The following is a 23804-nucleotide window of genomic DNA, read 5'->3' on the forward strand; positions in this document are numbered from 1 at the left end:
CATTCTGAGCAAGGCTTGTTTTTTGATCAAAGTACAAATCATGCGAATCGACAAAGGAAACTTGTCTCAGCGTCGGATGTTGTTGAATCATTTTTTTTTAATTCCAATTTTTTTAATATTAAATATTTTTGTAACATTGTATAAAAGTATTTAAATATTTAATATTTTAAATAGTGCAAGATAGAAGGAATTCAAAATGATGAAAAAGTGGTGATTTCAAATAAACTTTTGAAAATTCAATTTCATCTTGCTGCCTTCTTGGATGATCTAATTTTGGCGCCATATTCGGAATTTGAAAAGAACTTCATCTTCAACAAAAAAAATATTCAAAAAAAAAGTTCAAGAACGAAACTCTCTCTCGGAATTTAAAATTTGAGAGTTTTTTTGATCATCAAACTAGACAATCGGGCACACATAAAGGAATCTTTTTTGAATTCAAAGAGCTTATGGAAGAGGACTCATGAGTATTAATTTAACAAGCAACAGGATGACTTTTTATGATAATCATCATGGTGTGCAAAATGAGAGTGTCGTGAATGGTAGTGGTGGTAGTGTTGGTGGACCTCATGAAGTGGAGGCTTTGAAACAACAATTGGAAAAGGAAAAACAAATGAATAAGAAATTAATGTCGAATATCAAGAAAATTAAAAAGAAAATGATTGATGTTTCGGCTTTAATTGAATTGCATGATGGATTGAAAAAGAGAATAGAGGAACAAAATGGTGAGCTTCAAAAATTCTATCAACAAAATCAAATACTTTTGACTGAAAATGCTAATTTGAAGAAGAATGCTCCACCACCACCAAAACAATCAAATGATTCATCTGAGCAGTTGGCTCAATTACAAAAATTACGATTTGAAAAAATAGAGTTGGAAAATAAGGTGAAAACCCTTAAAGAAAAAATTGAAAGAGTGAATTCTGAAAAGGACACGATGAAAAAACAATTTGAAACTGAGGAAAAGAAATGGAAGAAACAAGAGGCTACTCAGCAACAAGTGGAAGAACTAAGATCCAAGTTTGCATTAGCTCAGAAAGAATTAACCGAATTGAGAAGTAAGAAGGGATTCATGTCATATGCTGATTTTGCAATTGTCAAACCAACTGTTTCTGAAGAAAAGGAAAAGAAGATATGCAAATCTGTGGCTGTTAATACAGAGGCATCATTGTTGGAAAGGTACATTGCTCAAAAGTATCCTAGTAGAGCTGTCTCTACACCAATTAGCAAACCAAAAGAAGTTGTCATTCCTGCTAGTAGCCAAAATGACGATGATGATGAATTTGAACCACTTGGATCTATGGATACATCGATTGATATAATTACTCCTCCTCAATTGCCATCAAAGCCATTGTTACTACCTAAACCAACTCTACCTTTACAACCAGTTACCGTTACCACCACAACTACAACCCTTAAGAGAAAGAATGAAGAAAAGGAGAAGGAGAAACAACTCGAGAGGAAATTGAAAAAGATGAAAAAGCCAACTTCTGAAGAATTTGAAGAAGTTTTGCCATCTTCCAAACCTGTTTCTACACCCTCAATAATTCAAATGCCATCCCCATCTCACATTTCAATAGTTGAAAAGAGAATTAATAAGGATGCAGTGGAAAAATCAAGGGAAGAAATGCCACCACCTAAAACAGTTCCAACTACAGTGGCTAGTTCAAATAATGAACTGTCAACACCACAATTACCACCAATATTCTTTGAAAAATTGGAGAATCAAACTGTGGAGATTTATATCGAGAATATCTTTATCAACTTTATTTGTAAATTTGAGCCATTCTTTAGTGAGACCAAGCATCAATCATCTCTACTAGGAGATGTCAATAGAGCTTGTAAAAAAATTTGGACAAATTACCCTAAGCAAACGAATGAAATAGCCAATGGTATTTTAACAATTATTGCCAAGTTGATCGCAAGTAAGGCATCATGTGAAAAGTGGGGATTATGTATAATTTTATTAGATCACATGGATATTTATAGTTTTTCCAACCAACTATTGGAAACCATTTTTGCTAATTTGTATATTACAATCACTTCATTTATTACCGGTATTGAGAGTAGTGACCAATCATTCAAAAAGTTGATGGCTCTTTTGGCTGGTATTAGTACAATTAGTAATGCTAAATTTGCCAGACCTGACTTTTGCATGTTTTCCAGGGTAAAGGAGATATTTTACTACATATTACAATATAGCTTACAAAATACGAGAAACCAATTTGGAATGATTAAGTATTCTAATTTCCAACTTTTACTTGCCATGCTAACTTCAAACAGGAGGTTAATTACAAATGGATTTGACACCTACTCTCCTCTAGATTTGGCAATTTATTTTACATTCTGTAGTATGCAAAGCAAACTTAGTTCGAGTCAAAACTTATTAGATGCCGAGAATACCAAGGCTATTGGAGATATTGAAAAACTCAAGGATCTTTACAAGTTAAAGGATCAAACAAATCTCACACCACCTTCCCTCTCGCAGACCATTATTGAGAGTATTCATACAGGTACAGATGAAAAATCCATAGCACAAGCATCGAATGCATTGGGCTTGCTCACTTGTTTAGTAGATGATTGGAACTTTACATTTAATACTGTGATTTTGAATGGATTATGGTCTCTCGTACTCAAATATCTGAATGATGGAAATTCTAAACTGATAGCAGTCTTGTCCATCATTTCAAAGCTCGCCATTTACAGATCACAACAAATACCACTGGAAAACAAATCCAACCAAAATGAATGGGATAGTTTGGAAATTTATCATGATGGCCTTGGAGATTTATTGGAAAAGTTCAACTCCATTCTCTTACTGGAAAATGTTTTCTCAATGGAAGCGTCGAAACTTGTTGCAGATACTATGATTGAAATTGTTGTTAACAAATTAGCCCTTTCCAAATTACTTCCTTATCAAGAAAAGCAAGAATATTTCATTCAAACACTCAAAGTCCATCTAGACACGGCAAAAGATTGGATTCAAAAACATATGGTAGAATCAGACCTATTCAAAATAATTAATGTTGTTTAATTGAGATTAATTGAGGACTGGTACTTTTTCCTGTTGTTTATCTTCTACTTCAGTTAAAGATTCAATTTCTGTAAGTAACAGTGATAAATAAACATCAATCTTTTTGCATCCAACACTATCACCCTTCTTTTTCAACTCTTGTTGTTGCTTTTCATATTGTAATATCTTTTGTTGCAGTTTTGGTACCACCTCTAAAGGTTTGAATTTGTTCATCTTTTTCTTGAGATTGAGCATTTTAAGTTTCAATGTACAAAACTCCTTAATTTCTTCATTGTTGGAGTTGTCTCGTTCATATTCCAAAATGGAAAAGCTGTCTGTTGGTAGATCATCCGTAGTTGGGAAGGATGAAATTGGTTCTTCTGGCTTGTTGCTTTCCGATGTTTTGGAGCCTTCCTTTTGAGGTGTTGTAGGTTGTTTTTCAGTGGATGTTGGCTCCAAATTTCCCATTTCTAATCTTTCCAATTCTTTACTCAGCTCTTCTTCATTAAATTCCAAACCTTGAGCCTTGTTCATTTCTTCCATTCCAGAATCGATTATATTTTTGATTTCCTTATAGTCAGAGAGTGCCTCTGCAATATTTTCAAGAGACTCGTCTTGAATGGTATTCAGTTCTGTATTGAATTGTTTTAAAGTTCCTGCTCCTACTGAAAGACTCTTAATAACTTCAATATCAGTAGTGGCATTTTCAATACTGCTCAATAATTCAAAAACATTATGAAGAGCTGCATTTCTCTTCTCTAAAATATTGCTAACAAGCTTTTTCTTCTTTAAAATCCATTTGGCTTCATCCCTCTTACCCTTGGTAATGTATTCTTTTGCTTGGTGGATGAGACTTTCCATCTTTAATTCCAAACTTTTGACTTCCTTTTTGAGTAAACTCATACTTTCTTTCAAGTGAATAATACCAGCAGCTTTCTGTGAAGACATTTCTCCTTGCTTTAAAAATGTCTTTTTGATTGCTGCTTCCTCAAAGCAGACAACACCCTTTTTGGAATTTGAAATTTCAATCACATAGGCTGCCTCTTCACAATGCATATATCTCAATAGCAAATCCAATTGACTGAAATCATAATTCGGAAAGTGAATTTCTCTCAATTCACTTGGACAAAAGTACAAGTCAACATTTGTTACATGATTTTTCACTGCATTTCTAATAAAATTATAAGTTATTTCCTTGAGAGGTTTCATGACAATATATTGATTATCTTCATGGATCTTGGTATTATTTACAGCAACATCTGATCCAGTATTGGTCAAGGAACTTTGTCTTCCAAAGAACCATGTTGTGGCCACATCCACCAACCAACTAGTTATTCCCTGATTATTACTAATATCATACACTTTTTTAAATTCATTAATTGAAATCAAATCTCCATCATGAATCATTTGTTGCTGTATAAATTCAATCATTCTATCAAGTTTATAAAATTCAAAACTTACAATGATAGTTTGCCATCCCAATGTAGTTTCCACAATACCTTCATCACTCTTCTTACGTCTACTCATGAAAGTTTTCATTTGGCCAATCGTAACAATCAAGATTGAATTTTTATAAAATTCCGAAATGATCGATAAGAGAACATTCCTCCAAAACTTTAATCTAGTATCCCAATCATTGATATTAATTTGTCTAGACTTTTTAAAATTGCTCATGTAAAAGAGCATTGATTTATCGTCCTTCCATTCTGGAAATTTTCTCTCAACAAATTCATTCAATCGTTTTTCTAATTAATTATAAATTTATATTATTAATTATTAATATTATCAAGAATAATTGTAAAGTATTAATCAGAGGAGGTTATGAAGAAGATTAAATTGATCACAGATCGGAAGAGTTTCATTATATTAATAAATTGATCGGTTAAAACAAACCTTCATCGGAGAGGTGATCAATAATTGCATTGCTACCATTATTATTATTAGTTGTTGTTGTTATTGGTAATTTTCCTTCATCTTCTTCGTCCACTACTATTGGATGATCTTTTGAATTGCCTTGATTACTTTGCTGTGGCATCATTTTTTTTTTAAATACTTTAATTATTTAACAATTATTTAACCATTTTACAAAAACAACAAATAACTCTCATTTCTTCAAAAGTGATTTAGAGAGAAAAATACAATCCGATTACTTCCACGTCCTCTCTGATTTATCCTATAGAATCCTCATCATGATGAACATTGTCAAAATACTGTTCAATTTTGCTTGTTCATCGTGTTTCCATTATTGTGGTAATACCATGGTATGAGAGATAATAAAAACCATTGCCTTAACACTCCATGGTGGAGATACGGTTTTTTCATCTCCCTTAGAAAAGGAAATTCAAGGAAAATTGACTCTTTGCAAGTAAAACTTATTCACTCTTTTTGCTTTGAGAATAAAGTTGAACATTGAATCGACAGTTTATAATTCCTTCAATAAGAATGAGTTTAATTAATGGCTTGATTTAAATTCATGGTCTTCATTGAGGAGTTCATTGAAGGAAATGGAAACTCGTTTGATTTTTCTTCCACATGATGCATTCTCTGACATTTTGGAAGGTTTTGAAATGGTTTGTTTAGAGTATTGAGGAGGAGGATGTGGAGAGTGCTCCTGAGCTGATTTTGCTTGTAGAGCTAGAGAGCTTGGAGCATGGTGTTGATGAGGAGGATTCATGGTTGATGGAGCATGAGGGCGTTCATAGGACACTACTCTCTCATACGATACTGTACATGCTGGTTTTGGTGGAGTATTTACAGGGAGGTGATGGTAATTTTGAGGTGCTTGATATTTGATTGTATTCGGAATAAGCATGGGATGGTGATTGTGTGGAATTTGCAAATTGGTTTGGTGCTGGTAAATTATTGGTATAGCAAGAGTTGCAGTAGCTTGTTCGTAATGAACTGTATTCACAGGAGAATGGAGAATAACATGAGTATGTTGGGAAGGAATTGTTTGAGGAGGTGGAACTGTCCTCCTACTCACAATGGATTGATTTAGAAGAGATTGAGCCACCTTCGTCGTGGAACTATTCAATTCAGGTGATTTCCTTGATTGACTCGAAGAGTTTGATTGAGCCAACCGTTGTTGAATAATTGATAATTGAATCTGTTTCAAATCATCTAACTTTTTCAATGGCTCCAGAATTTCAGTTCTTCGAGTCATTACAAGTTTTTGATTTGGTGGTGATTTTCTCCCACCAGAGAATGAAGCATTATTAGAGGAGAAGGAGTGGTGTTTCAGCGAATTTTGTTGAGAGAATGATAAAACATTGTCTGAAGAGTTGTGGGTGGTATTGGCAGAAGAAGGTTTCTCAAAGTGCACAATGCTGAATTTCATCTCTTTTTTTTGAAATGAAAAGAGCACAGAAAATAGTAAACAGGGTGCTTTATTCTTCTCTCGCTGTTACGGCTTGTACAGGAATGTTACGATCGTTATCATCTCCAAACAGGAGGCTTGTAATGCAAGTTGTTCCGTTGGAACAATATCTTCCTTAATAGGCGTTTCTTCATTTGTCCTTTAAATATTCCATGGCCAATTCAGTGTAATGCAAGGTCTGTGTGTTTTAATGAGAATTTACAAGAGTTAGGGTGATAAAACTAATCACCACTTGATTTCTCAAATGTGAGCTTTCTCAATTGTGGATCCTTATTGGATGGTCTCTATTCCGATTCTGGTTCCTCTTTTACTGTTTGTGATGACGGTGACTTTATAGTTTCTGTGGACAAGGCACAACTAGTGGAAGGAACTGCATTGGATTGCTCCCAAGTTGTTAATGGTTCACTTGTGGCAGGGGTGTAAATTTCAAGGGATGGTGTTTCACCACAAGAAATTTCCTCTTGCTCCTCTTCCTTAACTCCATCATGGTTAGCGAATTGATTTGGTTGGGGTGTATTGTTTGGAATATTGAGATGGGTTGTGGTGGATTGGTGTGTTGCACCACCATCCGACGAAGCAGTTGGCAAATAACCTTCACAATTAAGTGTCTCTTGAATTACCATGGCAAATAGAATTTGTAATATTTCGCCCATCTTTCCCTTAATTGGATTCTTTGATAAATCAATATCTGGAAAATCATTAGTCAATTCTTCCAAAACTTGTTTCGAAGGCAATTTACTATAAGGATGATATCTCACTTGATGAGAATGCTCTTGACAATCTGATTTGTTTTCTTTCATTCTTTCCGATGCAATGATAATAATAATTATAAAATTTGATTCGATCAATAAACGTTGTGTCACAACTGGGCAGTTACTGTTCAAAGTAAAATTGTAGTAGAATCTTGTTTGTTTTTTTAGATTTGGTTTTTCTCTCAGAACGCAATCATCTCTCCAACTATTTATTCAAACCAGCACTCTCAGGAGTAGCACAAAATCAGCACATCGTACAGCAGATCATGATGCGTCCTGTTGCCAATTATTCGTTGATTGCATCCCGATATTACCAATGTGCAGAATTCATATAAACGTGATGGTATTATCCTCGAAAAAACCAAAAGAATTTTGCTTGACTGAAGATCGAGATGCAACAGCTTCAGTTTTGGCGAGATTCGAAAAACGAGAATCTATGCATTTTTTTGGGTTTTTACTTTGTTAGAAATTTGGCGCCAATTGATTGGTTGTTTGTGGCTACTATTTGGACAAGGAGAATAGTTGGTGGTTCTTTCAACAGTCAAAATGTCAAAAAATGTGTTTGTGTCCAAAATAGAGAATTACTAAATGTTGTTCATTTGGATTTATTGAACTTGGTTGAGTTGCATTACAATGATTATTGAGTATTATTGGGAATTAATATTGTTGAGCAAGAGTTTATTTATATGATTAGTTTGGATTATTGATGCATTTATTCGAATCAAACATTCCAACAGCATACAACACGGATTTCCATTGCATGACAAGTTTTCAATACAATATCAAATAAAACACTCAACGTTTACAATTTCATAATTGCAATTTTATTTTCTCTCTAATAGAGATGCAATACTAGGTAGGAAACGAATCGAATTCTCTCCCTCACTTTCATCCTCCGACAAATGTTGCGCATCGTAACCTCTAGTTCTGAAACTCTTTTCTGTATTGGCCATTATTGAAAACCCTGCCCTCTGCTCTAAACCAAATGGTTGGTCATTGCCACTATTTGGAAACAGATAACAATTTGAAGAAGGACCACTATTTCCATAATTGAATGGTTGGTGTTTTGATTGGTTTGGATTCAGGTCGTCATGCATTACACAAATATCGCCAGTCAATGACATGGATGGTAGTGAGTGTTTTGGTGAGGGAAATGATGGTGATTGTGAAACTGTAGTTGAGGGAGTTTGGATGGATTTTCTATTGTAATGTTGGTGCTCTGAATCTTGGTGTTGACTGGATGGATTGCAACAACAGGACTGCTGTTTGGTTAGATTGGTAAGAGATTCTTCATTGATTCGCTCATGATCTCTTTTACCAGTGACTAGATACAGAATTGAGGAGGAAATATCCTCGAAAAAGGAAGAAGATAATCCACTACTGCAATTGCTTCCATTGTTTAAATGTGGAGAAATTAACGAATCGTGATTATTTTGTGTGTTTGAATCTGTGTTACCCATTGTGGTTATTGAAAGTAAGAGTGGAATCTGATTGGTTTGATTTCGGTTTGTGAGTTGTTGTGGAATCTTGAACGAATTGGTCGACGAATTGGATAGAACTGGAGAGGAAGTGAATGGAGATGGAGTGGACAATGGTTGTTGTTCACTTGTAACCATCATTCGATTAGGATTCATTATTGAATGTTGATTATTTAGAGTTGGAGAATTGCCACTTAATGGTAGTTGTTCCCTGTTTTGATTTGAATGAGGAGGTGGTAATGAATCAGTCGAATGCTTTCGTTTCTTCTTCTTACTTTCGAATGAGTTATGAGTCAATGGTGAGTGTGAAGAATAATCACTCTGTAAAAGTAAGTTGGAAATATCACACGAGCCATCGAATGGATTTTCTCTCTTCTTATTTGTTTTCTTATTCGATTCAAAGACTAAAAGTGAGCAGTGTGGAATTTGTTGTTGCTTGTTTTCCACAACAACCAACTGCTTTTGATTGCAATTAGATCTTGTTTGTTTCTTCTTCATGCTGTTATCTGGCATTGGTTTAATTGTATTTCTTTTTTGTTGAAGATTAAAGCAAAGTTGCTTTGAGTGGTACAATTTCAACCAAATAACTTGGCGTACATAACAATTCTGGTGTGCACGATATTGGTTATGTTTCCTTTCAACGATCAATTGGACATTCGTACTGTATGGTTTTATATTACGATACGATAGTTCATTCACTTTATGGATTATACACGTATTGTCCAAAGTCTATGGCAAGATTGTACGATCGTTATGGCGAAAGGATTTCTTTGCCAAAATGTGTTTGGTTCTTGTTTTTTGATATTGTGGCTCTTTTAGGGATTGGACACAATAGAAATTATTCATCCAACAATGATCCCTTAGTATTATTGTGAGAGAGGATTCTTTGTCTACTCGTTTACCATTGCAATTTATGTTATTTTTCCAAAGTGACATTTAAACTATTTCATACTTGTCTGAGGTTAGTACGAAGTATTGCTCTTTGACTATTCAAAAGATCACAATTTGGGTAAGCTAACAGATAATGGGTTAAATAGATCATTGTTCACATCTGAAAGGTTGAGTGTTCGACTTGAATCAATCCAGATTTATTTTAAAGTGTCCAGAAAAGTGTATTACCAAATCAAATTGTATCCACCTCCTCTCTCTCATAGTATCTTCTTATACAATAGTATTAAATCAAAGATGAATTCTCTATTGATCGACCGTAGTTGACTACAGTTCTCAATCATTATCGATTGTATAAAAAATTGAGATTGTTGATAAGCCTTCCCGCACAGCAACATCAACAACAACCCTTCTAAATGTTACCCCATTCATGCAACAACAATGCAGCCTAAGCTGCCCACAAATAATAGATAGAGAACAAAATTGCAATACAGCAAGCATTTGGTCCCCACCAAGTAAGGTCCAAATATGTTGATAAGGTTGCTGGTTATTTTTTTTTGGAGGTCCTTAATGAGGTAATTTATAGCAAATATTCCTAGTGTGTTTGCCTCTATATTTATGTATTACTTCCGTTAAAGCAAATGATGCTCTTCTTCTTAATATCAAATCAAACTCTAAATCATCATCATTCGGTAAATAAATTAAAAATTGAAAAAGATGATGAATAAAAAAAATGAAAAGAGAAGGAGAAACAGCAATGGCCGATGATGGAGAGTTAGATTATTCTGAACTTGTTGATGAGATTGGAATTTCCTCCGATTATGATGAAAATTATAAATCATTGAAGGATTTTTGGGATGTTGCAGAGAAGGATTTTTATCAAAAATCAACAGATTATTGGAAGGAAAAGGTTACGAATGATATGAATGGAATGTTGGGAGGTTTTACTCATGTTCACGATAGGGATATTAAAGAGAGTTCGCTTTTATTGAGTAAAGTTTTGGAGGATGTTACACCAGGTAGAGAAGGAGAAAAGTCTTTCATGTATTGTTTAGAATGCGGAAGGTATGTTTTATTTGTATTTGATTAGAAAAATAATTGTTAATGATGATGACGATATTATTATTACTTTGGATGTAACAAAATAATATTGTTAATTAATATTTAATAATGTTAAAATAGTGGAAATGGACGTGTTACTAAAAATTTACTGTCTAAACATTTCGATTATATTGATTGTGAGGATGTTAATGAGGAATTTTTGATTAAAGCCAAGGAAGAATGCAACAAGATCAAGGAGACTTATGCTTGTGCATTGCATGAATTGTCAAGGGTCATTCCAGAAGAATGTAAAGGAAAATATCATGTAGGTTTATTCATTTTGAAAATTTATTGACATTGTACAGTGTATTTGGGTTCAATGGTGTGCCTGTTTCTTGACTGATAGAGATTTTGTCAAATTTTTGGAATATTGTTATGAATTACTAGTTGATGGAGGAGTTTTGTGCTTCAAGGAGAATATTTCAGGAAAGGGTTTTGTTGTTGATTCAGATGATGGCTCAATAACTCGTAGTAATAATCACTATTTGTTTTTATTTTCACAAGTTCAATCCAAATTTGAAGTTATTGAAAATACCAAACAGAAAAATTGGGAAAAGGGTTTATTTGCTCTCAGAATGTACTGTTTAAAGAAGAAGTAAACTAAACCAAATGGACCAATAAAACATCACCATGCTCAAATTGTAATTGAGGTGTTGTGTATGGGTCAATTGGTGTCAATACTCCATTTCTCTTCAACTTGATCTGCGTTATGGATTTTAACATGTTATTATTCCACAACTTTTTCTCATTGACCATCTTTTCACTCAATTGTTCACACAAGAATGAGAATGTGCAACATTTGTGAATTGAAAACTTGGAAGTCATGAGTGAATTTTCATAATGTGAATAATCTGCCACTGTTAAAATCTTCGTCTCATCAAAGAAAATGACAAACATGGCAGCTTGAGCAGTTCCATTTGGTGAAAATTGAGGAGTCACTACTGGATATTGTTGATGTGAATTGGATGATGGTAAGGAGAAGAGTTGAGAAAGGAATGGAGCTGAGGATGGAGACGTGTTATAGAATTGAGCAGCAGCTGCACTTGTTGATAAATTGGATGTCATGATATTTGGAGTTGTGGTGTTATTATTACTAGTAATATTACTAGTAATATTGGAATTGGAATTATTGGATTGATCTAGAATACAAAATGGCTGAACCATTTCATTGTTACTATTCGAAGCAGATGCTAACTGTACATTTGGAATGCCCATCAATGGATGGTGATCTTGTTGTTGATTGTGTCCATTACTGGTTGTGGCTTTCATTCTCTTCATGGCCAATTCATTAATATCCAAAGAATTTAACATTTTGGTGGTTGTGTCTTGTCCTAAAACCATATCCACAAATGATTTGGAAGGAGAGGATGCTGTAGAACTCACTGTTGCTGTATTTAAATTATTCGTATTGTTATTATTAAATTGATTGTAAAGTATCATGTTGGAATATTGAGGAGTTGAAGAATTGTGGATATTATTATTATTTGGAATGGTATTGGCCATTTCATTCAGTAATGATTGAAGAGAGTAAGCAGTTGTTGGTTGGTGTGGAATTTGTGGAAGAAGGGTTTCGACTTGATTATTCGATTTCACATAATTATTATCCGTGGGAATGCTTTCCAATAAATTCAAGAATTCATCATCTTGATTTGAAAGTGCATTCCAGGGAGTCAACAAATCATTTTGTGAATTCTGTAATTGATCAACTGGATTATTTTGGTCAACTGTGGTAGTTGTGTTTGTGGTCGTCACCAACGAAGTCAATGAACGTTTTCTCTTCTTTGATGATGAAACCTCTTGATCAGAAGAGGAACAGTTAGATGATCTTTTCAGAGAATTATTAGATGAAGTTTCCTCTTCATCAATTCGAAGGGTTTCGTCCTCCTCTTTCGAAGAAGATGCAGATGATGAAGAAGCAAGGGATAATTTCCTTGAATTTCGTTTTCTCTTTGGTTTTACCTCTGAATTTTCCGTTTGATTATTTTCATTATCACCACCACATCCATTTGAATGGTGACTATTACCATTTTGATTCTTATTAAATCGATACTATATATACATGTGTTGGTAGATGATAATGATTATCCAAGTAGTGGCCACCACATACACATCATGGTAATCAACATGTGTGTTGTTGATGATAAAGACATTGAGGGTTCAACACAGCATGTTGTGTGTCGAAACGCAAATGCAGCATGGAAGATAGCACACATTGTAGGCCATGATTGAGAATGATTTTTCGCGCGCAAATGGAAAGAAGGACAATTTACAATTCCGAATCCAATATTGTTATTAATGGTAATGAGGCAATCGTTCAGCACACACATTCACAATATAACAACAACAGCAGCAGGAGGCAAAATGTTGTTGATGATAATGTTTCATCAATATATTCATTAAAATCTATCGAGAGAGAATATTCTTACTTACCTGCTTGTTATAACAAGAGTTGCAACAGACGCCAATTGGCACCTCAAAGTTGAAGGCTGCTACATACTGCATTCATACACATGTGATGATGATGATGATGAATATTAATGATGAAGATGATGATGAAGAAGATTGTGTGAAAATGGAAAGAAGAAGGGTTTAGGATAATTCAAAGGTAGGTGAAAATACTTACAGCATCTCTGTTGCTTGCATTGATATTATACTTTTTAGAGTAGTGGAGGTTGTATCGCTTACAACATACACAAAGATTGCTTCCATCCTCGTTGGGAATATTCTTGTGTTTGGTCTTGTCGCCAATGATTGCCATAGAGTCCATTAGTTTGTTTAGAATAAAGTTATTCTATGTTGAAGAGAGAGGGTTGGTGGTAGATGAACAAAGATTAATTGTGTGTCTTTGTGTAAAGTTGTTGTATATTGATCTGGAATGATCGCAAAGAGTAACGACTTGGTTGACCAGCAACAAATTAGACGAAATGCTGGTTGTGTCAATAAATATTTGCGTGATGCAAAGATTCTCGGTAGAAGTAGGTTAAATAGAATTTGATTGGTTTTTTTTTGAGCAAATTGTTTCGAATAGTTTGGGGAAATAAACCTGTTGCGAAACACAAAATTGGTATTTGGCACTAGTGGAGCGAGGAGTGTGGTTTTGGTTGGGTATAACCTTTCTTACAAACCAAACACTTATTCTTTTTTTTTGATGTTGGCTTGGAAGAAATCAGACGAAAGCCTTGTGAAATATGTTTCGAATAGAGGGATGCATAGACTCCTTGTGTGGCCTTTCAAAAATTCCCATTCAGGTATGTCAATACTTTTGGAAGATAGCAGAAGAAGTCACCACCATGAATGGTGAACAATACACAAACTAAATTTTGCACAACAATTATTCGAAACAAGCAAAGAAACATAACCTTGTGATTTCTACCACACCTTCCAGCCAACATTAACTGTGCGTGGTGAAAAGATTTCTTCATCTTCTACCTCCACTTTTAGAATCCAGCCCTCCGACTATTGACATAAATTTTTATCGGAAAACCCACCGATTGTTTTTGGGAATGATTTTTCAGGGGATTTTCAAATGATTCCGAAAACAGGTTTTTTGTTTGAGTTGAACAAAGTTTTCTTCAGCAGCAGAATTTGAGTTTACAAATGAATATGAGATATGGAATTTTGCAATTTTACAAGTTTATGAGGTGTAGTATGGATGGTGGAAAGTGTGTTGTGAAAATTGCTGTATTTACAGTTGTAAATGGGTAGAGTTTCGAATTGAAAATTGGTTTCGTTTTGGTGTTTGTAATAATGGGTCTTTCTGTGAGGAGTTGCAACAGGAGAATAGAATTATGCGGTGCCAATCACGATTTGTCTCTCGATTATTTAGAATGTAGTTGCAATTCATTCACAGTTTCGAATTGAAAGCATGCAACAGATAACACAATTTGTAGACAATACCATTTAAGAAACAAATGATTATTCCTCTTGAAACCTTCTCTGAAATTTTCAACTAACGCGTAAAAACATTTCCCCAAAGTTTGTGAACGTCATATGCCAAGGTCACATCACAATTTTCCTTCACTACCATTTTGGTATTTTTGCAACTATCAATTTTCTTTGGATGATCGAATCCCTGCCATACACAGCAAATTGGAGAAAATTCATTTTCGCTGGAATAACTTGTGCAAATTTAGTATCAGATAGAGTTAGTTAACCTTGAGTCAATTAGGGCACTTTCTAATAAAATTAGAGGAAACCTATATTATAGTAGATGAGGAGAATAAAACATTTACTTTTGGGTGAATTGATATTAAAAACTATCAACTGGCTTGTTAAGGGGTTTATCCACTACTCATCACTCGAGAGAGATTTTGAATTTAGTGTACACGAACCATATGTTTGTTATGAACAAGGAAATGATTTTCATTTATCACAGCACTGTAGTTTTACTGTAGTGGAGAGAGTTGTTGGGTGAGGTTGGTATTAGAGTTGTTGGGTTTTTGGTTGATAGGATTGGTTGACCAATCTGTATTGTGTTGGAAATTGTGAAAAAAAATGATGAGAATGAAGGGGAAGAAATGAATCGAGTTTGAAGAAGGACATGTTGGCTTGCTAATCGGAAGAGTTTAGGTAAGATGTCTTGATGAGAATTTATTAGAAAGTTCAACCTAATGATGATTACCATTTTTATTGGATATTTCCATCATTAATTTTCATAATGAAAATTTAAATGATTCGATCATCGGATTTTGGAACATGTACTCGGTTCTTGTGTATTAAAAAGTACAGCTCAAATATTTCTCATAGCTCTAGATTCGTATTGAATTTTTGAATCTCACAAATATGAGGAAGGACAATTATTCGAAAGAAAACTATTCAGAAATAAGAAACTTTCAAACTTGTTGCTCATCTTCCACAACAATTTCAACACATGTGTATGATTCATCCACATTTGACTTATCCTTCGCCTTGAAATCTCTCATTTCTGAAATCATTTCATTAATGGATCGATTGACTGGAGCTCCAGTTTCTAATTCTTGACTTATTGGACCACTTTCGACACTAACAGCAGCTCTTGGAGATTCCTTTTTCTGAGACGAAACACTCATCCTTCTAAACATAGTTTGAACTTGATAAAGTGGCGAATAAATTGCTAATAGAAAGCAAACTAAACAAACATATCCAATATTATAAAACCCATGAAAAATCACCGTGCAGTAGGGCCACAACAATGAAAATGGAATGAACACAAACCCACAAAACTGAATAATCATTGAAATTGTAATTCCATATTGTAAAAGAGTTGCATTTCGAAGTGCCTTCTTTTTCATTTGTAAACTCGATTCCAAACTCTTATCAGTTGCATTCTGATTGTTGAGAGTTTTTCTGAGGGAGTCTACTCGATCTCTGGCGATTTTGAGATTTTTCCTTAATAATCGTCCGGAATAGTTTAGGATAATGGAAAAGATGGTTATGGAAATGAGGAAAAGGAGTGAGGCGAAGACCATGAGGCCTATTAAGAGATTGGATAGAAGGGATTCGTCCACTAGTTTGAAAGCTGAGGCGAAACCGAATAAGAGACATAAACTAGCTGAAAGAAATACAAAGAGGGAAATGGCTATAAGAAATATAATGACCGTGATTCTAATTCTTTTGAAAGTCTTTTTTGTAACATTTCCTGTTGATTCGGAAGTTTTAAAACTGTTTCGAATAAATTGTTTATTGTAAAATTACAATTCATTGACTGAAAAACTTACAAAACCATTGAAATATGCGCCATTATCAGAATAGACAGTAAAACTCCCAAATTATTACAAACTCTACCAATTCCCTTCATTATCGAAGAAGAAACCAACACGGCATTCGAATCACTTATCAAATACAATAATTCATTTGCCTCCCTCACCCACATGTTCAAATTTACAATCGCCAATAAGACAATCAATAATCCGAATAGTATATGTTGATTCCTCGCCAAATATTTATATTGAATTGCATAATTTATCACAACAATTAAGAAGAGGAAAGCAAACACCAATACGAACGGTGCACTCATTCCGAGGGTGATTTGTCTGAAGAGTGAGAATTGTCCAATATTACTAGCAGCACCTGCTGATGAAGTTACATTACTGTTGGTTGTGTTGCTAAGTAAAGATGTCGTTATGTGTTGCAGGAGAAGCAAGTTTCGCGTTGTTGATAAGAGATGAAGTTGTTGTTCCATTGTTTTACAGATAAAAGCGAAATGAGTTATCTCAACCAAAAAGCAGAACTTTCTATCATGGGTGAGTTTCATATGAATGTTGTTAGCATCGTATCTCTCCCGAAATGATATTATACGAATGAGTAGAATGGGTGGCAAGATTTCGAATCTGTGGCTTAACAGCCAAAAGATTGCCTCCCTTGGGAATCGAACCCAAGACCTCTGTCTTACTAGGACAGCGCTACTGCCAACTGAGCTAGGAAGGCTTACGGTAAGCATATAAAACGCCTTAATATCAATCTAATAAGAGCTATTGTTCTAATAATAGTCTGTGGTTTACAGATAACACAAAAGAAAAAATGTCTTCATTTGTTCCATCAACCAAGTTGGCAAGAGAAAGAGCTTTGGATAAATCAACATTGCCTCCGAAGAAAATTAAGATTTATTATGATGAGGATGCATTCGTTCCATTAGGAAAACAAAAGAAAGGATCATGGTTAGTTGAACATAAGGAAGTCGGGCAAACCTTTCCATCCTATGAAAGAGGTTCATTCAATAGGATCAAGTAGGTAGAATATTGATAATCTCAATTTATTAACTTTAATCTATTTTGAATCAATTATTATGAAATATTTCTATTGATTCATTTAAATCATTTAATTTCAATATTCAATTATTCCTGCAGAGGATCAAAACAAAATGTAATTTATATTTGCTGTTTGGAGGAATTTCCAGAAGATCAACCTACCAGATATCCATCCATGACCATTCTAGTTGAATTTCTTAAGAAATTCTATTGGGGAGTTGAAGTTAAGCTATTCAAAGATCCAACAGGTTACAAAACATTTCCAACCCGACTTAATGACGGAGTTGAACAATACAAAGCCCCTGACATTCTCAAATATCTCAAAAAGGTCATTCCCAAGGATGCTTACTGTATCATTGCAGTAACAATGGTAGATCTGTATCCAAGGGATGAGTGGAATTTTGTCTTTGGTTTTGCCTCTTTAGAGGAGAGAGTAGGAGTTTTTTCATTTGCAAGATATCATCCGGATTTCTATGGTGAGGACCATTCACAATCTCCCTCAGACATTGAGAGAAATATATTGAGGAGGAGTTGCAAAGTGGCTTCTCATGAGATTGGACACATGTTTGGCTTTAAGCACTGCATCTATTACAAGTGCGCAATGAATGGCTCAAATCACATGGAAGAGAGTGATGAACGTCCATTAGAGTTGTGTCCAGTAGAATTGAGGAAATTGCAACACTGTATTGGTTTTGATGAGAAGGAAAGATATCAGCAATTGTTAACTTTCTTCAAAAACCATCCTCAAATGTTCTCTTCAGAAATTCAATGGTTCACGGAGCGATTGGAGTACATTAACTAACCATTTTGAAACCTTACAAGCACTCCTATTTTATTTTGAATAGGAGTTCAAATTCCGTTAACGGAGTAAAAAAAAAGTCCAGTTCCCTTTAAATAACCCAATCACCAATTTTCACAAACACATCAAATACACAAAAAAAATGGTCAAATCCCTTCTGATAGCACTCACACTCTGTGTTATCTTCTCCCTTGCCAATGCACAACTTTCCGAAAAGTTGTTAAATTCCCAATACGTCCAATTACATAGTGCTCCTCTTGTTCCTCAAGGATGGACTCGTTTCTTTGACCATGCCAACATTTCTCCAAACATCGTTGGTGAAGTTTTGAATAATCAACGTACCAAGATTACCTTTGCTTTGCATTCCCAAAATCTCGAAGTTTTGAACTCTAAATTTGAAGCCATCACTGATCCAGAATCACCACTGTTCAGAAAGTACATGACAATGGATGAAGTTGCCAAATTGACCTCTCCTCACTCCTCCCACAAGTCCATGGTTATGGAATATATTAAATCCATTCCAGAAGCCAAGATTGTCCAAGTTTCTGCTCATGAAAACTTTGTTACTGTCGATATGCCATTAAAGTCCATCGATCGTTACTTTAAAACTAAGATGACTCCATTCATTCATAAGGAATCTGGTAAGATTATCTATCGTTCTGAACAAGGTTTCGCTCTCCCACAACCATTGTCCTATGCTGTCAAGACTTTGATTGGTGTTCACAATTTCCCAGTTTTCCAACATAAGGCCAAGCAAACTCGTGTCATGGCCAGTGATTCCCTCACTACTCCACAAGAACTCTGGAGAAGATATAACATTTCTCTTCCAACAAGCACTTCACCAAAGAGCTCACAAGCTGTTGGTTCATTCTTAGGTCAATATGTTTCAGTTGAAGATTTGCTCCAATTCCAACAAACTTACAATTTGCCAATTACCAAGCCAACCATTATTGGTCCAAATGTTGATTCTGAACCAGGTGTTGAAGCTGCTCTCGATATTCAATATATTATCTCAACTGGTTATTTGATTAATACCACAATTAACTCCACTCCAAAGAAGTACGATGATGAAGATCCATTCATGTATTGGGCCATTGCTCAACAAAAGATGGGTGACAAGAGTGCTTGGGTTCATAGTATTTCATATGGAGGTGTTGAAAAGTACATGCCAAAGGATTACTTGACTAGTCTCGATTTGGAATTCCAAAAGTTGACCATTACTGGTAGATCAATTTTGATTGCTTCTGGTGACAATGGTGCTCGTTGTTCTGATTCTGGTGATTCTTTCGAACCAGAATGGCCAACTTCCTCTCCATTTATTACTTCAGTTGGTGCTACTCGCCCAGATTCCAGATATGTTGAAAGATCTGTCAGTTGGGGTGGTGGTGGTTTCTCTGCATTGTAAGTTTTTCAAAGTACTAATTTGTTGAATCTAATAATTTTAGCTATCCACGTCCAAAGTATCAAGCTGATGCTGTCACTGCTTATTTGTCTCAAAATGCTGTTCCACCAACCACTTATTTCAATGTTAATGGTAGAATGTACCCAGATATTGCTGCTCTCGGTGTTGAGTATGTATTTCTATAATTTTTGAAATTTTAACACTTTATAGTTATCAAGTTGTTGTCAATGGACAAATCCAATCTGTTGCTGGAACTTCTGCTTCCACTCCTGCAGTTGCTGGTATTATCTCCTTATTGAATGATTTGAGATTCAAGGCTGGTAAGGGTCCTTTGGGTTTCTTGAATCCATGGTTGTACAAGGTTGTTTTGAATACTAAGGGTGCTACTTTCGATATTGTTCAAGGTAACAATGCTGTTTCTCCTTGCCCTGGTTTCCCAGCAACACAAGGTGCCGATGCCATCTCTGGTGTTGGTGTTCCAAACTTTGCTGTTTTGGCTAAACTTGCTGTCCAAAGTGCTTAAATAAAAAAAGATTTTATATTAGAAATAGTATTCATTATTTCTAATGAATTGATTCATCATTTGATTTATGTGTTTATTATTCAATATTTGGAAAAGTATTAAGGATGTATTTGAAACAAAATTTTTATATTACAGCTTGGAAGTTTTGAATGGAGCATTTGGAGTTTCTATTACTTTGAAAACACCCTTATCCTCATTCAAGCATTCCATTTCAGTATCCCTAATTTGGTTGGACCAAATCATTGGTTTACCGGTGCAATCTCTTACATCCAAAAACAAGTTATGTTCCTCTTCATCTGGATTTGAGGATGGTTGAGGCGGAAGGAGAAGGAATCTTGCAACTGGATCAGTTTCTGGATTCACCTTCTTGATGAATTTCATATTATCTTGAAGTGTATAATACAAGGAAGCATATGAAATGCTATCCAAATCAGAGTATCTCTTTAAGAGATATTTATACATTGATCCACCGTGAGTAGCAAAGACCAAATTGACTAATTTGGTATCCACATTGCCACACATTTGTGGTAAGATCTTTTGAGTGAGTGAATTAATGATAGATTCACACTGAGATTCTGTTAGTTTCTTGTTACAGTTAGTTGTATGACTGGTATTGTATACAACAAATGCAGGCATTTGAGCCTTTGTCTTTTGGTCGACTGAATATTTAGCTCTCCAAAGTTGGAAAGTGACTTGATTTTGAGGATCTACAAAACAACCAGCAAAATTTGGATGGTAGTACAATTTTTCGAGTTGAGTAATCAAAAAGTTTGCCTTCCCATACACTCTTTCCATCAAAGTCTTGTACTCTTCCAAAGAAACTAATTGAGCAGATTGATCAGAAGCAGCATTTGATTCTTCAACTTCGTTAATTTGCTTTTGTGTGCGAATCAATTCCTTATTTCTGACCTCATCCTTTCCACTAATATTTGTATTGAACCCAAGGAACTTTAACCTGAATCGAGATGGAACCATTCCACTCTTTGAAATATAAGACAAACTCTTTGCGTTGTCAGCAAAAACATGAGCATAACAATATCTGATACCAAGTTGGTACATTAACAGAATTTTCATGTACCAAGCAGAGAATTTCACATCAGCACCATGATCTCTGTACTTTTTGTTACACCACCCAGAACCAGCCAAACCAACTTTGTATTCCTTACCATCAATGTATTGAGTTTTGACAGAGAAGGCTATTGTTCCTCCTGGAATGTAACGTGGTGGTTTTGTTGGATGTTCCTTGGCATAATCTTCGTCGAGTACTTTTACATTGAGGACAAAGTGAGAACGATCTTTGTTTTGAGATGTGATGGTTGGTTTTTGTGGTTGTTCTGGGTTTTCAATGAAAGAGAATTGACTCCATCTTTCGTATATATTTTCATGGACTTTGAGCATGCTGATAGTATCATGTTGTTTGAAATAGGAAAAGTATTCTTCAAGATCTTCCTTGTTACTATCTAGATCTGAGAGTTCTCTCTTGAACCAATCGTCTAGATTCGAATAAATGTCGTCCCTTTCGTTGAGAAGCGATTTAGTGGTTTCAACGTATGACTTATCTAATTCATCTTGTGTGAGAATTCTATTCTGATATTTGGCAGCCAAATAATTATCAGGATTCATCAAGGTAAATAAGAAAGCAGCTGGTTGACCATTTGAATGTGAAAGAACATTCCACTCCTTGTCTGTTCTTAACACCTGATCTCTCAAGAGCATGGCTGCATGCTTTGGAAATAGCTTGGCTCTCAGAATATCCATTGTCTATTGTGTAATGTTGTTTTTTTAAATTATTGTTCGAAATCTAGAGTGTTTTTCATGCTTGTTTTGGAACATCTTCCTTGAGTTAAAAACTGACAAGTAAATCAAACTCAACTTCTAGTACGTGTGATGGAGAGGGTAAGATCTCTCTACTGTCATCACTTAGATTAACAATAAAGTTAAATATCATTTACATGATCCGCTACTAGAATATCAGAACTCTAAACTTCTTGATTGTAATCGATTGTATAATACTCAATATTACAACGCATTGAGGTAAACACGAAATCATTCCATTACGTACATTCCAAGTAGAAGAATACAAGTAAGATTTACATTGAGTCTTCCAGTTCTCGGAATTATTATGCTGTAAGAGACTACTTGACCAATTAGACAAGTAATGAATTAAACTTCCCTTCTTGACCAATTTCCATCTCAATCTCCTCTAATTAACCCAGCTGTAATACTCTGCTGGTGGAACATTTTCCATCATCACTTTCAAATAAAATACATATGAGCCCTTCATTCATTATCTTATTCTCTGGAAATTCAAAGCCTTACGAAAAAGCTATCGAGCAGCTGAACAGCAACAGTATCGGAGTGGTTTTTTTTTAAAGCAAACCGAGGGTTGGATTTTCGAAGCTTTTTGATGAGCATCACATATTCCTTGCTAGCAAAAACTTTAAAAAAAACTCCGTGTGTGGATCATTCATTATCATCGTTTGATTTTAAAATTATTGTTGTTGTTAGATAATAAAATCAATAGACGATATTAATTTGTTATTATTTAAAAACTCAGAAGATTTATAACACACAACGACGACTACTATTAAATCTATTTAAAAAGTTTTTTAAGTTTAGGAAGAAGAAGAAAAATTGGAAACTATGAACAACAAAAAGTCTTTTAAAATTGTCCTTTTGGGAGAAGGAAGAGTAGGAAAAACATCACTCACTCTCCGTTTTATTAAAGATGTTTTTGATGATAACCAACAATCGACCATACAAGCAACCTATCTTCAAAAAGACATTATTGTTGGAAATCAACAAGTAACTTTATCCGTTTGGGATACAGCCGGTCAAGAGGTAAGAGGAAAAATTGAATTTTAAACTGATTTTAATAATTTAATAATAATAATATATTATTATAATAATAATTTTAATAACTGAAAATATGAACAAAATTTAATATTAACAGAGATTCCATGCTCTTGGACCAATTTATTACAGAAATGCCGATGGTGCCTTGTTGGTATATGATATTACTGACCAAGATACATTTGATAGAGCTAAAACTTGGGTGATGGAATTGAGAAAAGTTCTCGGGGATGATATTGTTATTACAATTGTTGGTAACAAATGTGATATGATTAAACACAGACAAGTATCGGAAGAACAGGCTTTGGAATATGCCCAATCAGTGGGAGCAAATCACTTACTAGTCAGTGCTAAAGCAAACAAAAATGTTGCAGAATCTTTCTTGGATCTGACGAAACGAATTCTTGAAAAGAAGGCAAATACTCCTATGGGAGGATCTCCACAAGCTCATAGAGCTTCTGTCAGAATGTCCACAAGAGGTGTCAGTGGATTAACTATTCAAGAAAATCCGTAAGTTTTTACATTAGTTGTCTAAATTACTAAATTTTAAAATTAGTAATCAAAAACCAGTTAATAACAGAATTAGTTCTCGAGTTAGTGGACTTACAATCACAGATGAAGAACCTAAAAAAACAGATAATGGTACCTGTTGTAAATAATGAGATTATCATGTTCCGAGTTTAATTTTTGATATTCTAACTTGTACATTTTAAGAGTTATTGGTTAAATATCAATAGTAAAATATTGATATTTAATAAATAACAATGGAGATATTTATTAAAATTATCATCAACCTTTAATAATTTCATTAAGGAATTTTATTTCTGAATAATCATTGGATCACATACCTAAAATGAAAATCCAATTTGCTACAGACTTAATTTGAAAATTTAATAA

General features: G+C 34.5%; 12 protein-coding genes and 1 non-coding gene across 13 annotated transcripts; 5 read left to right on the top strand and 8 right to left on the bottom strand.

Annotated features, from left to right (window-relative positions):
- Positions 1–324: 324 nt before the first annotated feature.
- On the top strand, positions 325–3616 carry NAEGRDRAFT_78254 (uncharacterized protein). The gene has a single exon (XM_002681556.1). The coding sequence runs from the start codon at positions 461–463 to the stop codon at positions 3029–3031; it is 2571 nt and encodes an 856-aa protein (XP_002681602.1). The 5' UTR covers positions 325–460; the 3' UTR covers positions 3032–3616.
- On the bottom strand, positions 2481–5048 carry AM22 (uncharacterized protein; the record flags this gene model as incomplete). The annotated part of the gene is made up of 4 exons (XM_002681710.1): positions 2481–3250; positions 3502–4423; positions 4472–4755; positions 4904–5048. The coding sequence occupies 4 exons, from the start codon at positions 5046–5048 to the stop codon at positions 3183–3185; spliced, it is 1419 nt and encodes a 472-aa protein (XP_002681756.1). The 3' UTR covers positions 2481–3182.
- A 414-nt stretch (positions 5049–5462) lies between these two features.
- NAEGRDRAFT_62917 (uncharacterized protein) lies at positions 5463–6347 on the bottom strand (the record flags this gene model as incomplete). The annotated part of the gene is made up of 1 exon (XM_002681711.1): positions 5463–6347. The coding sequence occupies one exon, from the start codon at positions 6345–6347 to the stop codon at positions 5463–5465; it is 885 nt and encodes a 294-aa protein (XP_002681757.1).
- A 323-nt stretch (positions 6348–6670) lies between these two features.
- NAEGRDRAFT_46105 (uncharacterized protein) lies at positions 6671–7039 on the bottom strand (the record flags this gene model as incomplete). Its single annotated transcript, XM_002681712.1, has 1 exon — positions 6671–7039. One exon carries the CDS (start codon positions 7037–7039, stop codon positions 6671–6673), a length of 369 nt encoding a protein of 122 aa, XP_002681758.1.
- A 900-nt stretch (positions 7040–7939) lies between these two features.
- Positions 7940–9129, bottom strand: NAEGRDRAFT_78257 (uncharacterized protein; the record flags this gene model as incomplete). The annotated part of the gene is made up of 1 exon (XM_002681713.1): positions 7940–9129. The coding sequence occupies one exon, from the start codon at positions 9127–9129 to the stop codon at positions 7963–7965; it is 1167 nt and encodes a 388-aa protein (XP_002681759.1). The 3' UTR covers positions 7940–7962.
- A 1249-nt stretch (positions 9130–10378) lies between these two features.
- NAEGRDRAFT_3529 (uncharacterized protein) lies at positions 10379–11192 on the top strand (the record flags this gene model as incomplete). Its single annotated transcript, XM_002681557.1, has 3 exons — positions 10379–10569; positions 10687–10870; positions 10911–11192. Coding segments are annotated over 3 exons (657 nt in total), but the record flags the coding sequence as incomplete, so codon positions are not given.
- NAEGRDRAFT_56891 (uncharacterized protein) lies at positions 11155–13575 on the bottom strand. The gene is made up of 3 exons (XM_002681714.1): positions 13229–13575; positions 13036–13101; positions 11155–12654 (listed from the first exon to the last, which is right to left on the bottom strand). Exons 1-3 carry the CDS (start codon positions 13370–13372, stop codon positions 11206–11208), a joined length of 1659 nt encoding a protein of 552 aa, XP_002681760.1. The 5' UTR covers positions 13373–13575; the 3' UTR covers positions 11155–11205.
- A 1862-nt stretch (positions 13576–15437) lies between these two features.
- NAEGRDRAFT_46109 (uncharacterized protein) lies at positions 15438–16052 on the bottom strand (the record flags this gene model as incomplete). Its single annotated transcript, XM_002681715.1, has 1 exon — positions 15438–16052. One exon carries the CDS (start codon positions 16050–16052, stop codon positions 15438–15440), a length of 615 nt encoding a protein of 204 aa, XP_002681761.1.
- Positions 16053–16936: 884 nt separating this feature from the next.
- On the bottom strand, positions 16937–17010 carry NAEGRDRAFT_t72. Its single transcript has one exon. It is a non-coding gene; the product is annotated as a tRNA-Thr (tRNA).
- Positions 17011–17103: 93 nt separating this feature from the next.
- On the top strand, positions 17104–18132 carry NAEGRDRAFT_46110 (uncharacterized protein; the record flags this gene model as incomplete). The annotated part of the gene is made up of 2 exons (XM_002681558.1): positions 17104–17309; positions 17430–18132. 2 exons carry the CDS (start codon positions 17104–17106, stop codon positions 18130–18132), a joined length of 909 nt encoding a protein of 302 aa, XP_002681604.1.
- A 132-nt stretch (positions 18133–18264) lies between these two features.
- NAEGRDRAFT_78259 (tripeptidyl-peptidase 1) lies at positions 18265–20079 on the top strand. The gene is made up of 3 exons (XM_002681559.1): positions 18265–19530; positions 19575–19700; positions 19742–20079. Exons 1-3 carry the CDS (start codon positions 18272–18274, stop codon positions 20052–20054), a joined length of 1698 nt encoding a protein of 565 aa, XP_002681605.1. The 5' UTR covers positions 18265–18271; the 3' UTR covers positions 20055–20079.
- A 104-nt stretch (positions 20080–20183) lies between these two features.
- On the bottom strand, positions 20184–21812 carry NAEGRDRAFT_62924 (uncharacterized protein; the record flags this gene model as incomplete). The annotated part of the gene is made up of 1 exon (XM_002681716.1): positions 20184–21812. The coding sequence occupies one exon, from the start codon at positions 21810–21812 to the stop codon at positions 20184–20186; it is 1629 nt and encodes a 542-aa protein (XP_002681762.1).
- Positions 21813–22697: 885 nt separating this feature from the next.
- NAEGRDRAFT_82940 (rab family small GTPase) lies at positions 22698–23708 on the top strand (the record flags this gene model as incomplete). Its single annotated transcript, XM_002681560.1, has 3 exons — positions 22698–22895; positions 23008–23417; positions 23464–23708. The coding sequence occupies 3 exons, from the start codon at positions 22698–22700 to the stop codon at positions 23564–23566; spliced, it is 711 nt and encodes a 236-aa protein (XP_002681606.1). The 3' UTR covers positions 23567–23708.
- Between the last annotated feature and the right edge of the window lie 96 nt (positions 23709–23804).

Source organism: Naegleria gruberi, assembly GCF_000004985.1.
Source record: "Naegleria gruberi genomic scaffold NAEGRscaffold_5, whole genome shotgun sequence".
Classification (NCBI taxonomy): domain Eukaryota; phylum Heterolobosea; class Eutetramitea; order Acrasida; family Naegleriidae; genus Naegleria; species Naegleria gruberi.

Bases quoted from the DNA above. Each gene is read 5' to 3' on its own strand.
- NAEGRDRAFT_78254 (XM_002681556.1), top strand. From the start codon at position 461: ATGAGTATTAATTTAACAAGCAACAGGATGACTTTTTATGATAATCAT.
- NAEGRDRAFT_56891 (XM_002681714.1), bottom strand. From the start codon at position 13,372: ATGGACTCTATGGCAATCATTGGCGACAAGACCAAACACAAGAATATT. The intron at 13,102-13,228 runs GTAAGTATTTTC...GTATGAATGCAG, and splicing joins ATGCAAGCAACAGAGATGCT to TATGTAGCAGCCTTCAACTT. The intron at 12,655-13,035 runs GTAAGTAAGAAT...ATGTATATATAG, and splicing joins ACTCTTGTTATAACAAGCAG to TATCGATTTAATAAGAATCA.
- NAEGRDRAFT_78259 (XM_002681559.1), top strand. From the start codon at position 18,272: ATGGTCAAATCCCTTCTGATAGCACTCACACTCTGTGTTATCTTCTCC. The intron at 19,531-19,574 runs GTAAGTTTTTCA...TAATAATTTTAG, and splicing joins GGTGGTGGTTTCTCTGCATT to CTATCCACGTCCAAAGTATC. The intron at 19,701-19,741 runs GTATGTATTTCT...AACACTTTATAG, and splicing joins ATTGCTGCTCTCGGTGTTGA to TTATCAAGTTGTTGTCAATG.